The sequence below is a fragment of the Haemorhous mexicanus genome, chromosome 1 (assembly GCF_027477595.1).
Source record: "Haemorhous mexicanus isolate bHaeMex1 chromosome 1, bHaeMex1.pri, whole genome shotgun sequence".
NCBI classification, from domain to species: domain Eukaryota; kingdom Metazoa; phylum Chordata; class Aves; order Passeriformes; family Fringillidae; genus Haemorhous; species Haemorhous mexicanus.
The window spans coordinates 60,832,352-60,846,231 of record NC_082341.1 but is presented as its reverse complement, the minus strand read 5'-3'; the positions used below and the strand labels follow the sequence as shown (position 1 = coordinate 60,846,231).

Below are 13,880 nucleotides of genomic sequence, written 5' to 3'. Positions count from 1 at the left end.
GGTTTTAAAAAACACAGTTCAGATGTTATGTCTAAACCCTCGCTTTTTATGACTGACATTTAAACCAATGAAATACAGTTACTGCAAAATATTTACATGGTGACCACAAACTTCTAATGCTTTGCTTTCAATGCATCATCTAACAAATCTGGAACCTAGTAATTTTTATTTTTTATTACATAATACCTTGAGTCTTAATCACCATAAACACTTCACAAGTCACTATGGCAAAAGAGCAAGCTGTCTGGTTTTGGGGTTGTGGTAGGTTTGTTAGTTTTTAAATGGACTGCACTTATTGAATACCTACAGCTACACATAATATGGTTCCCAGAACAAGTGAGAGCTGTACACTGTACAACCATCAAATACAAATACAGCATCAAACACCTTTGTGATTATTTTCACCAATGATCTGCAAGTTTCCTTGGATAGAATGGTCCATAAAAAGATACAGTCATCATTTAAAAACTGCATTTGTTAACAACTGTATCTTAAAAGCATCCACTTTCACCGGATATTTTCTACAACTGCCTCTCAAATATATTGTTAATAATAAGATGAGTTCATTGTTCTGCTTCCATGAACAAATAGTACTGACTCTGAAAAAAGAAAAAAATCCAAAACCCAAAAGAAAAGTTTTAAGTGTGTTAGGCTGCCTTTTATCTCATTTGGACAAACAATAACAAAAAAACAGATTCCAAAATCCCCCATTCCATTCCCTGGAATACTGCAGGCAGACTTTCCTGAGTGATGAAAATAATATCCCAATTTCGTGCTCTTTCATGATTTAGGGATTGAGTCCCAATCTGAAAATTATGTTTGTGACAAATGAAACTACAGCAAGTGCCTTGCTTCTTAAGTTTTACTTAGCGTGAAAATAACTCGTTTAACATGGTAAAAAAGAAACCTCAGTTATTTTGGGCTCATGAGATATTTTTACCTTGCTTTAGCTCTGCTTGGACAACAGTCTGACAGTAGTTTAAAAGGGCTGATTTACAGACACTAAACAGTGTGCAATGCTGAGATATGTAACTGGTCACTGGCAGAATATCTCTTGCTTGCTGATTCAAAGACACCAAATTCAGACAGGTCACAGCTCAGTACAGACTCCACTTGATATTCAAGACCTTTCAGAAGTTTCCCCCTACCTTAGTAGAAGCTTTTTTTTTTTTGTTTTCTTTTTCCACGATTATAATGCTAGCTTGCATGACAAAAATACACATTTAAAGGTCTCAAGCAAAGAGTAAATCTGAAAATAAATCAATATAATCTTCTCAGAAGCATCACCTGTCACATCTCCTTGAACTCCTTTGACAGTCAGATTAGGTAGAACTCAATAAATCCTTGTTACCCATGCCAATCTGAACTCTTAACAGGGAGCTGCCATGCTGAAGAGGACTTTAAAAACCATAGTGTTCAATACACCTTCACCATCATCATGTGTTTGCTTACACGTTTATTTTTAGACATATGTTAGCCCCATGGATAAATATCTTAAACTGTAATTCTTATTTAACACTGAGATTGTGCAAAACTTATTAGGGGATGTTTAGAGGAAGAGCCAAAGAAAAGGAAAAGGAGGACTTAAGATGAATCAAGCAGGAAGATGTGTGGGAAAGCAAAGGGAAGAGGGGAAAAAGGGAATGGTCCAATGTAGACAGGTAGCTGGACAGATTCCCTTCTCACTGAACCCTACACTTGATCACCACCATCTATAATATATTTTTATCCACTCCTATTTCTATAATTTTAAGATGTGTGCTTCCTACTCTGAATATGTGCTTGAGTACTAACAAACCTTAAGGTGAATGAATCACTAAGTAGGGAAAGAGGTCTTTGTGCCAACCACTGGAGTGGAAACATAAACCTTGGGAATTCATGGGTCCAGATGCCACAAGCCACTGGAAGGAAGACAAAAACCCCCAACAAATCCAAAACAACCCCTCACCAACCATTTGGAGCTAGTAAAGAAACCACCCCATGCTAAAAAGAAATGGTGTACTAAGAACACCCTTCACACAGGACTGTGACTGACCGAGACAGGCACATTCAGTACTGATTTCAACAATGGAACCCTCCAGCATATGTAAGACTTAACCCAGTATGAAATACAGGGATGGACTCATCAGCTTCTGTATTTTCTGATAAACTCCGAATTCAGATCCTCTGTGCCTTCCCACGTAGCTCAAAATTCCTTAGGTAAGGAGCAGGTGCTGGATGCATCACTGCTCTATTACTTACTTTTCCTTTGTCCTCCAACGATGCACGATTTCTGGAGGTCAACACAACGCATTTCCATACAGTTCTCCAGCAAGCCACTGTGCCCACAGGTACAAATCTTGTAACAGCCAACATCACCAGCTGAGGATGGAACCTGGATGAGCGTTCCTTGTCGGACAATAAAATCCGAGGCTTCTCCCAGCTTGCAGCCTGCATGCAAGGAAAAATTTTAGCTCATAAATGGTAAACACGTGGGCAAGTGCCACCACTGAAATGAATTACTACCCTGACTTGCAGAAAACATAAGGTGCTCTTGAGCAGCCTTACTCTTGCTCTTACATTCACCCATTTCAGAGGCCACAAGCAGCAAAAATAGAAGACAGTTGCAAAATTCTGAAGTACCTGTAAAGAGGTTACTTTTGAGAAATAAACTTGAAATTACAAAAATTCTCAAGTATTTTCATTTTTCAGCTCTGTAGCCATATGAAACATGTCATATGACAAATACTTCACCCTCTCCAATACAGAATTTGAACTGAAGAGTCTCACAAGCAAAGCCCAGTCATTTGCCTTCTCCCACATATTTTATTGTGCCTTTCTACACTACTTGTACCTCTTAAGTGAATACTGAAGGAGTCTTACAAGACATGTGAGGAGAGGAGAAAGGGAGAAAAAGCAGGAAAAGTAGATTTAAAAAAGAAAGACTGGAAAAGAAAAAAAAAATTGCAAGGAAAAACAGTAAAATAAGTAGATTGAAATAACCCTGCAAGGGGTGAACTGCAACAAACTCCCTGAAACTTTCAGCCAACAAAAAGACTGAAGTAAAACATAAAAGTCACTTTCCAACCTTCAGAGGAAGCAAATTGTCACTTTGAAAGCTCTGTATTCAGAGCTTGTTTTCAGATGACTTTGACTGACTTTTGCAGCAAGTGAAGACAATACAACCTCTATAGTAATAGCTCTCAGCTTTCCAGGAAAATAAAAATATTTTTAAGGGTCATAGAAGCATAACCAAAACAATGTCCCTAGGCTCACAAAAAGAATGAGCTGAAGTCTATCCTCACTTTTAAAAGAGCTCAAGTAGAGCAGATATATGAGTGAAGCAAAATCCAGCTTTCCTTTTTAATTAGGAACCACTGGGGAAACTGCTGATCAGCCACAGAACTGCTGGAAGAAAAGAGGCTCAGGGAACTGATGTGAGACAGCCATGGCAATGTTCTCCATCACCTCCTCTAGAAAGGAGGCTGCTCCACACAATTCAGTGTAAAAATCAGTGTTGCTCTCACTTGCTCAGTCACACCCATGTTCAAGTGGTCACCAAATGCACTCTTTCTGCTCGGCTTCAAGAACCACAGCTGACCCCTCATGTCACTGAATGACACCTCCTGCTTTAAAGGAAAGGGGAAAACTGTGGCAAGCACTACCAGTGCCTAGGGCAGAACAATGAAGGGGCTGTAGAAGTTGGACATTGCAGAGTCTCACATCTCCTTTTGTAGGTTTGATCCTTGTTACTGACACCACCCAACCCAGCCATTTCAAAGTCAGCATTATGAAAACTTGAAACTTATTCTGCATGAAGCTCTCTCCCCAGTCAGCTCACATTTACACATGGTGCTGAGGTTAGACAACACCAGGGTTCCAAAAGAGCAGTTCCCAAATGACCATAAGTGTCTTTCTGGTGAGGTGCAACCACATCAAAAGTGTCGCTGAAGGGAGCAGAAGCAGAAACGCCATCGGCTGCGCGTCCAGACGTCTTTGGTGGGAAGGGCTGGGTGCTGGGTCAGTGGGAGGGGAGCTGTGGCACTGTGCAGCTCTTGGTTCCTGTGGGTTGTATTCCTCTCTTTTTGTTATCTCCTTTTCATCATCAGGACCATCACAATTATTGTTATTAACTTTGTTTCAGTGACTAAACTGTTCCTGCCCAGGCCAGAGGGGGAAGCGAGCGAGCGGGGTGCGGTACTCAGGTGCCAGCTGGGTTAAACCATGGCACAGCAGTGCACTTCAACAACATTTCAATTACACCTTTACCTGCAAAATTCAGTGAAGAGAAGCCTAAAAACCTTACCTGGCACACACAAATATGGAAGACACAGCTCTCCAGATTGACATCCTTTTCTATTTACTTCACACAGCTGATTAGCTGCACATGGGTTTGGATTACAGGGATGTGTGACATCTTCTACAATGTTACCTAAAGAACTTGGGCCTGAAAGTAGAATACACATCATCTACGCTGATTTAAATGAGGTTTATATTCTTTCAGCAAAACATGGCACTTTGTACATCCAGTAAAATAACATTTTTGACAATTCTGTGAAATTTTTTTACTTTAATTATAGATGTAGAAGCGTGATATGACCAGGTCGCAACTTATTTCAATAGTTTAATCCTCAGTCCTGGAAATAATGACCCAGATGATCCTTCACATGCAAGGATCTTGCATTTATTTTGTCTGCCCAATAATTTTCTTGTCACATATGCCCAATACAAGAAGGAATAGAATCAATGAACTGTGGCAACTTGAAAATTCAAATTTTCTCTAATACACCAAATGAAATGTCTCAAATTCAATACAATTTTGTTGAAAATAAATAATGAAGATTATTAAAAGTAATGACAAGCATTCAAAGTATCCTGGTTTCTAATTCTGCTGCATAGGTATGTTAGTACTTACTCAGGTAAGTATCCAAGGGTATACAGTTCTCCAGGTCGTCTGTTGGAGACAAGAGCTCACAAATACTCTCAGCTGAGTGGCCTTCAGGGAATTTATTATGATCTCCACACTTTTTCAGTATTTCCACACAATCTGATCTACAGATAAATAAAGAGACAGAACTTCATGAAGACTACTTGAAGGTAAAAGGGCTTATATGAAAAAGATTTCTTTCTATGGTATTCCCTTCCCTGAATCCACAACTTTCCCAATATGCCTCAAAGCAGAGTGTTTATACATATATATGTATATGCTACATTTTATGTAGGAGGAAGGAAGAAATTTGTGACACAAAGACAGAAATTACTGCTTGTACTACTCCTCTTTGACTTTGGGCTTGGTAATCTTCATTTCCTATGGCATCATATGCATGTATCTTCCAAGACCAAGCACTTCCTTCATTTACTAATGTCTAATATGGGTTGAACTCTACCTCACTACCTGCACTACAAACTGCTCTTTTTTCTACTCAATCACCTACTTTCAAAATTTACTAAAACAAAAAACAACTTTTTTTTTTTCAGATCTTTCTGTCAGCTGAATGTCATCAGTAGATCCCAAAACCAAAAAAGAGGAAAGGTGTAAGACCCCATGGAGAGCTAAAAAAACTTCAATACATCTGTTTTTTCTTTCACTTTACAATGCAAGCATATACATCCATCTCATTAACAGGCAAATATCTTCATTTACAGTGATGGAGATTCAAGCAATGGCAACCATGCAATTTCATATTCCTTCCATGTTTGCCTTGCCATGTTTTCCTAACGTAGCAAAGACGGTCCTGCAGCTTTTTAGTTTTCATTAAAATCCTTTGTAAAACCCCTAAAATGGTTTTTGTTTTCCCCACGGTACTTACTTGCAGATAATACTTCCTCTAGATTTGCTGTGACAAGGTTTAATCTGCAGGGAGCAGGCAATTGCTTTCCACATTTCTGGCTGGCATTTTTTAATATCAAGCACAGGAATATTTATGAAAGGCATCTTAATACTCCCTTTTTCCCACAGCTTCATGTCATTCATGGCTCCCTGGTCTGACTGAGTATTGCAGCTTCTAAATAGTTCTGTTGGTCTTAAAAGGAGAAGGTAAGATATAGCATGTATAAAAGAAAAATAAAGTACTACACATTTTCCCTTTTCACCATAAGAACTCTACATCCTTCATATGGCTTGCTTTTTGTGGTATACAAGCAATTAATCCCTCCCACAGTTAAGCAAGATAAGAATAAATTTGAAATCTGTCTTTAAGGAAGACAAAGTCTTTAAGACTCAAGGCTGAAACTCCCTTCTCACCTCTATCTCTTAGATCAAATATCACTTTAATATTTCTCACCTGAAGTTGACCCAAGAGCAACTGTCTTAGCCCAAATAGCTCTGTAAATGGTTCTTGGTGAATCACTAATGCAAGCTGATTTATGATTTATATTTAGCCAGGCTTAGGATTCTCCTATTAATACTCACACCACTACATACTATTTAAAGAAACCCCAAAAAACCAGAGATCTCTAACAGCTAATAAAATTTAGGGTTTTTTTTTAAACTCTAACTTAACCTGGCAATTACTTTCAGACACCACTTTTAAATAATTTTGTTCTATAGAGTACAAACCCACAGAAACATCTCTGCAAAAAAGGAATTATGAAAATGAGTAACATGTAAATTTAACAAACACTTTAACCTTATTTATAAGACACAACATTCCAGTAACCATGACTTACTCGTCTATGCAGTAAGGCAGAGGAATATGCAGAGGTAATACACTGTGACATTTTACAAGTTCACGGGTTAACTTTTATTCTCCTAAGTTTTGTTACATCTGCTGCTAAATACATTTCCAAAAGTTCATTCTAAGGAAAAACTACTTATTTTCAAATAAACTAAAACCATATTTGCAGTAAGAAAATAAGTCTTAAAAAACATTTCATTTTATTTTTGAAATCAAAGCACAGGAATTCCTTTATAAAACATTCAGTGTCTCTCTCCTACCTGTTATTAAAATTAGTGCAGTAAGTAAGATTTCTACAGCCCAGCTGACAAGGTTCTCGTACATCTGCTAAACAGGTCAACATGGAAACTTCAACTGCATTATACTCACAAAAGCGATCAAATTCTTGCCAGCTCTGTGAATTGCCCCAGCTCGTGCTATAAAGTTTAGTGCAGAGCTCTCTGCAAACAAAAAGGAAATAGAGATGAAGAAAATACAATTAAAAGAACAACAGCCATGCAGACGTAGCCCATCACTTCTTTGCTCCATCACTCTGCCCCCACTCACCACAGAGGATTGTGTCAGAGCCCACAAAGTCTCCAAGGGCACCCAAATGCAGTGCTCAGTGCAAATAACCCATTTTGCTCAAGCATGTCAGCACATCTTTAAGCTAGTAAGACCGAAAGAATTCAGGATATAAAACTGCAATATCCAATAAAAATGTAACACCTGGAAACCTGAACTTACAACTCTGAGATGAAAACTAATCCAGCTGATTTTAACTGGTAATAAATCCAAGCTGACATCACAATGAACAACTTCTAATTCCGTCCTTCAGTTTCAAATCACACTTTCTCCTCCTACAGAAATGACTCTCAAGCAAAATACATTCCTTCTTTTGCCCTGATGTTTGAAACAGGGATACTGTTTGCTGCTTTTGTTTCCTTGAGATGTTTCCAGCAATACCCAGCTCACATTGTTCACAGCAATGTCCTACAAACTACAAAAGTCTCCATCCCCAGATATGGAACTTCAGTGTATTATTAGATCTCCTGCCTATTGAAAACTTGACAGAAGGATCCATTTTAGAACTCATCGTCAAAGCAAGGAAATAAAAGATGCTTTATTAACTATCCTATGCTACAATGTCCTAAGAAATAATGTAACTCCAGGGCTCTACTACTAAACCTCTCAAAGATCCTGCTGCATTCATGAGATGTTGTTACTGAAAACTTTGATGTAAAAGGAATTATCAGCTCAAAAATGCTTGCCATTTATTCAGACACACTGATGCATTTAAAATGCAATCAACATCTATTTTTAAAGTGGACAGAAAACCACTCTAGACTAAAAATGCCTCAATAATTTGCAAGCATGCAACAATTTGCTGAAAACCTTTGTTTTTCTAAATGTCAGAATAGTTAGTTCCCTTATTTAATTACTAAATTACCTAAGTCATTTTTCACTGACAAAAACCAGAAGAGCATCTAGAAAGGAACACTGCCAAGGTTTTAATATGAAGCAACCAGGCACTTGAGAGTCTGTGGAGCTGACTGTCCTTCTGTCTCTCTTTAGCATCTCGTTAAGCCCTCTTAACCAGAGGCCGCAATGTTGGCTATTATGGCCACAAGTATGGTCCAAGTTTCAATAGCTTACTCTGTCTGCTGTAATAAGCCAGTGCCAAATGAAAGAAAAGGTTGATTCCTCTTACAAAACAGTATGTTTTGAGAAACAGAGTATTGGACAGAACACATTACTCAACAGATTACTATCTGGTTACCTGAACCTGTATTTTTTCTAAGAATTCCAGAAGTTCCTATTGGATGTACACAGCAAGATTCAGGCAAAGGCCAGAAACAAGACAAACTCCTAAGTACTTTCACAACTGGAAATGAGGTTAGAGAGATACTGACCTACATGTGGAAGAGTTTGCTTTAGAACAGCAATGGAGCTTAGCTCCATCGAGGCCTGTTGAAGGTGGGGGGTGCACAGTGACTCCGGGGTGAACAGATCTTGAACTCTCAAGAAAACATTGCCAAAGTGGGTCCTGAGGGAGAGGCATGGTTTTACAGCCTTCTATAAGTCCATCCACAATTTCAAGCTCTGTTTTCATTGACATTAGAATTCTTTTACAAGCAGTCTGACACGCATAGTCTTCTGCTCTATCACAGCAATACAAACCTGTTAACAAAATCAAGTCAAGCACAAAACAACATTAAAGATGCACAACATAACAGCCCTGAGAAATAAAAGTGCTGTAAGGTGCCTTCTCCTCCTCCAAAGAATCTCAAATAACATTGCTTCTCCTAAATAGAATCAACTCTGGAAAAAAACTACAAAGCCAATATGTAAAAATGAAAAGTCAATAAAAATTATTAATGCATCTAAACCAAAAGTTATCATCATACAAATTCATATGATGACAGTAATACAATTTATATGATAGACTTCTACAGTAACACATTTTATATAAAATGTACAGGAAGTACATCTTCAGTATCTTCTATGACTTCCTTTCAGGAAAGAAGGATTTCCTCGTACTTACTGTCTGTGGGGTTTCTCATTGGGTACGACTGTGTGTAGTTATTCACGCAGTGTATGAGCTGAGGGCTGATAGACGCACAGTAATTTTCAACTGCTTTAATTTGGGAGGGACCAGGAGAGGAGTCTGTCCGAAAAATTGCTTGGCAATACTCGCGGCAGTTGGTGTGGTGACCCGCGTAACTGCAACAGACTGACCCCACTGGGGAGGCAAACAGACAAACAACAGAAAATCTGTGGGTTCCTACGCAGAGAAATGAAGAGACGAGCAAGTCCGACACACGAGGATGCTCAAGAAAATGAAAGAAGGAAAAAAAAAAAAACAGGACAAATTCTATGCTCTATTGAAAAATCTCTGTCTACAGAATGACTGGAAATATCTGTAACTAGCCAAACTACATTTGTTTGTCTGGCAGGAGAAAAAAGTCAGTATTAAAGCTGCCTTGAACTCAAGCTCAAGACATGAGCAAGCCAGCTGAATCTCATTTTCAGCTGTTTTGTTCTTATTTTAGGTAACCAGACATGTCCAATAATTGAATTATCAGAGAAATACTACTAATAAACAAATAAATTTCAGAGTAGGGCCATTCAAAAAACCCAGACAGATGGTACTGGTGATTCACCCATTTTTGCTATTTTGTTAAATACATATAATAGTTCTTGACAACAGCTTCCACTGGAATTAATTCTGAGACACTGATTTCATTTGATATAAACAGATATCAGGCATGGTTCTTCAACATTTCAACTATGCATTTAATTTTGCTGCTTAGCACGCATCAAATGAACAAGCAGAAGAAAAACATGACAGAAAAGATAAATACAGATACACAAAGTAAAAACTGATATTAATTATACACATAACCAAATTCCTTTATTACTTGAGTAAGACAATTTACTCGTGGCTTTTGCTTATATGGGTCTGAAATCCACATGTTTGTGTATCTGTTCACCTACATAATCTCTTATAGTTTAGAGAAAAAAATGAATAATACAAAAGAAAAACAAAATAAACTATTCATTATATACTTACTTTCATTTCTGTTAATACAACTAAAGAGAGCATTCTGAAATCAAAACAAAAGCAGTGTTACAAGCCAGAAAACTTCAAATAAATATTTAAGTATCCAGTCACTTGTTATAATGAGCTAATAAACCTTTGGTACTATTTGCTTCAATTAGATTCCATTAAAACAAAACCACTATAAAAACAGTGAAATCAGGAAATTAAGAAATCAAGGGTCACCAAAGTTCTGTGTGTACTCATAATAAAACAGATAAATATTCAAGCAAACAAGTAAATTGGAAGACTTTCCTGGACTAACTTAGAAACAGGGTAAACTGCTACAACAGGGTGTCCCAAAATGTTGGGATTTTTTTTAGGGACAATAATTTTAAAGATTCTATGTAGAAAAAAATAATTCTGCGCAGATGGAGGCATGCAAATAGTAAATCTCAACAAAATAACTCCATGACAATGTACCTTAAAAGCTCAAGCATGCAACCAACTCCCTCGAGCTGGGGCCGAAAGGCACAGCTGGGGGATGTACATCTCAAATGTCAGAAGAAGGGAACACACACATCCTGCTGCTTTGTTTCAGAGCTCTCTTATCTGCAGACCAGTCACAGAATGGTTTGGGCTGGAAGGGACCTTAAAGCTCATCTAGTCACAACCCCCTGCCCTGGGCAGGGACATTTTCCACTAGACCAGGCTGCTCAGAGCCCCATCCAATCTGGCCTTGAGCACTTCCAGGGATGGGGCATCGACAGCTTCTCTGGGCAACCTGTGCCACTGCCTCAACACCTTCACCATAAAAAAAAAATTATTCTTTGTATCTAGTTTGAAACTACCTTCTTTTAGTTTACAATCACTAACCCTTGCCCTATCACAACAAGCCCTGCCAAAAGGTTTATTTCCAGCTTTCTTGTAGCTCTGCTTTGTGCACCAGGAAGTGCTATAAGGTCTCCTGGGATCCTTTTGTCCTCCAGACTGAGCAACCCCAGCTCTCTCAGCCTGTTTTCATAGGAGACATTCTCCATCTCTCTTTGTGGCTCTCCTCTGGACTCATTCCAACAGGTCCACATCTTTCCCTGCTGAAGATGAAGCACTGGATGTAGCACATCCCATACCGGGTCTCACCAGAGCAGAGTAGAGGGGCAGAATCCCCTCCCTCATGACTACTGAACTCTTACCAAAAAACCCTCCACAGTCCTCCCCACACTGAATAAGCACATTTCCCATTAAAAAAATTAGGTACTGCATATAAGCTGTCTGGAACTCTATGAAAAGATGAAGTCATGAGGTTGAAATTCCAAAATGTAGTTGCCAGTTATCAAAGACTGAAATTATATGATTGTGAGAAAGAGAAATTTGAATTTAGAAATATCTAACCTCTACAACTGTCAGAACACCAGATTATAAAACCTGATCAATATAGTGACAAAATACAATCCCCATCTTAATAAAATTCCTGATCTCCATTTCCCCTATCCCTATAATTGAACAAATTTGTATTTCACACAGAAGAGAGTATCTAGAGAAGAAAACAGAAACACCATCAGACTGATCCCAAATCATGTGGGATTAAAGTCTTGCTTCAAAACAGGAAAGCATCAGATGTGCTACTACCTCTAAGACAAGGAAGAGAGCTCAAAATGCAGACCTAGCTCAGTAGTTCACCATTCCTCATCTATCTTAGTTACTAGTTATTCACTGCATTGCAGAAAAGTGGGTATCCCAAATAATCTTGGGGCTATTTTTGTGCAGATCTGTACTGCTGCCAACAGACGAAAATACAAACGTGTTGGGAATTAACTTGATTATTTTATTTTTCCTTTTGACTTAGATATTGTTTAGTGTGTAAGAACTTGTTTTTCATTCATATTTTTGACTTGTTTTCTTCTGAACACAAGATCTTAAACAGGACAGTCCCAATACTGTAATGAGCAGCATCAAATTCCTTCTCTTAGCACTCAGAAATTAACTTAAACCTTGGGTAAGCCATGGCAGATGTGGCAACAAAAGGCCCTAAGAGAATAAACACACATCTAACTTGAAAGTATAAGTCATTTTTCCACAAACAGCAACTATTTATAATTCTAGTGATCATAAATAAAGCACAGATCTATTGGTACACCTCACACAAAAACTGAAAAATCTGCCTTACATGACACAAAGCCCTAGATTTCATAAAGTAGCAATTCAGACTTTTTTTTTTCCATGCCAAAAACATCCTCTACAATATTTCAGATTTTTTTCTCCCAAAACCACAGATACTGCATTATTTCTCTCAGATTACAATGAACGTGCAGCAACATTCTTCATCCCAGCAGCACGTTTTCATCTGATTAACTTTAGATGTTCCCTTCTTTCCTACACACAAACCTAATCCTGTTACACATCCATCTGTGCAACACAGATGAGGGACAAGAGAATTAATGGAGAAAAAACAGAGGTGGAGTCACCATCCTACATCTCTAAAGAAAAGATTGATACTGCTGCCTAAGTGGTCATGACCTTTTTGAAGTACCATACATCCTCCACTGTGGATGCCAGGCAAAGCTACCAGAAAGGCCCTGTTTGATGAGGCCACTCAGTTTCCTTGGGACCTGCCACACACACCAACACTCTGCCCCTAAACTGACTCTCTCAGAGGCTGCTGAAATTTGATTTCTCCAGAGCCACCCTGCACGGAGCACTGGAAGGTGGCAGATTGCCGGCCAGGGGTCTCTGCACAAATCATGAACAGGACAGGACTGCTGAGGAAGGCATGTCAAGCTGTTTTATTTTCCAGCATCAGTCTCATTACATGGTTATGACAATGGGAAGATGCCATCAGCTCACATCCCAGGCAGCAGACCAAGAACTTAATGTTACAACCTCCTTGATAAGCTTTTTGACCAATCACACAAAGCAGAAGCACATTGACAGTGGTTCCATCCAACCACTATAAGCACATGTACCTGTGGTTAAAGTAATGCCTGCTTATTCTGAATACAATACCTGCTTGTAAGCCTTTAAATACAAGGCACAGAGCTCCATTACTAAGCTTAGAACTTCCTAATATTTCACTAGATAAACTTTTCTGCAGCCTAGGGAGTTATCCTAGACAAGTGTTAATGCACAGACCATTGCTCTATTTGTCCTTGTTTTTCTACTTCTTATATAATTTTTCTGCTGACCTATCTCATGGCTACTGCTTAGCTCTAGTCACAGTTCTGCTGTCTCTGAGGCCTGCCTATTGCAGCTTTCCCAAAACCATCTGATTTTTATGGATTCCCACAGCGGCACACAAACCAGCCAGGCAGAATGAATGCCGTAACTTTATTATTTAAGGCACTGGGACAGCAGAGGCTGCTGGAAAGTCTAAAGTCTGTCTGCCATGGTTATACCGAGTACTTGACCATCCTGTTAGCACAAACAATACTTAGAATCATACTCTAAAGCTGCAATAAACTCAGATAGAAATTGTCACGTTATTTAGAAGTTGGATGATAGAAAAAAGTGATTCTAAAGCAGTTAATGAATAATAGTGTCACTTGCCCTGCTCAGAGGACACAAAAGAAAGGAGAATGTTGAGAAGATGATACTTCCTAATATTCCTCCTCTAAAGATGGGCTCAAATTGAAACAAAATTATCTTCTCACAGCAATTTCACACACCGATTTTATACATGAAGTCCTAAGCTAATAATAAATCTTCTT

At 38.5% G+C, this 13,880-nt stretch overlaps 1 protein-coding gene across 1 annotated transcript in view; it reads right to left on the bottom strand.

The window, feature by feature from the left end:
* The window catches only part of RECK (reversion inducing cysteine rich protein with kazal motifs), a 46,515-nt gene that overhangs the window by 10,448 nt on the left and 22,187 nt on the right, over positions 1 to 13,880 (bottom strand). Inside the window, exons 7-14 of the mRNA XM_059850951.1 lie at positions 10,210 to 10,243; positions 9,181 to 9,378; positions 8,549 to 8,816; positions 6,917 to 7,096; positions 5,790 to 6,002; positions 4,895 to 5,031; positions 4,286 to 4,426; positions 2,242 to 2,430 (exon numbers count right to left, since the gene is read on the bottom strand). Of these exons, the coding sequence (XP_059706934.1) occupies positions 2,242 to 2,430; positions 4,286 to 4,426; positions 4,895 to 5,031; positions 5,790 to 6,002; positions 6,917 to 7,096; positions 8,549 to 8,816; positions 9,181 to 9,378; positions 10,210 to 10,243 (1,360 nt within the window). The remainder of the gene's footprint in view (positions 1 to 2,241; positions 2,431 to 4,285; positions 4,427 to 4,894; positions 5,032 to 5,789; positions 6,003 to 6,916; positions 7,097 to 8,548; positions 8,817 to 9,180; positions 9,379 to 10,209; positions 10,244 to 13,880) is intronic.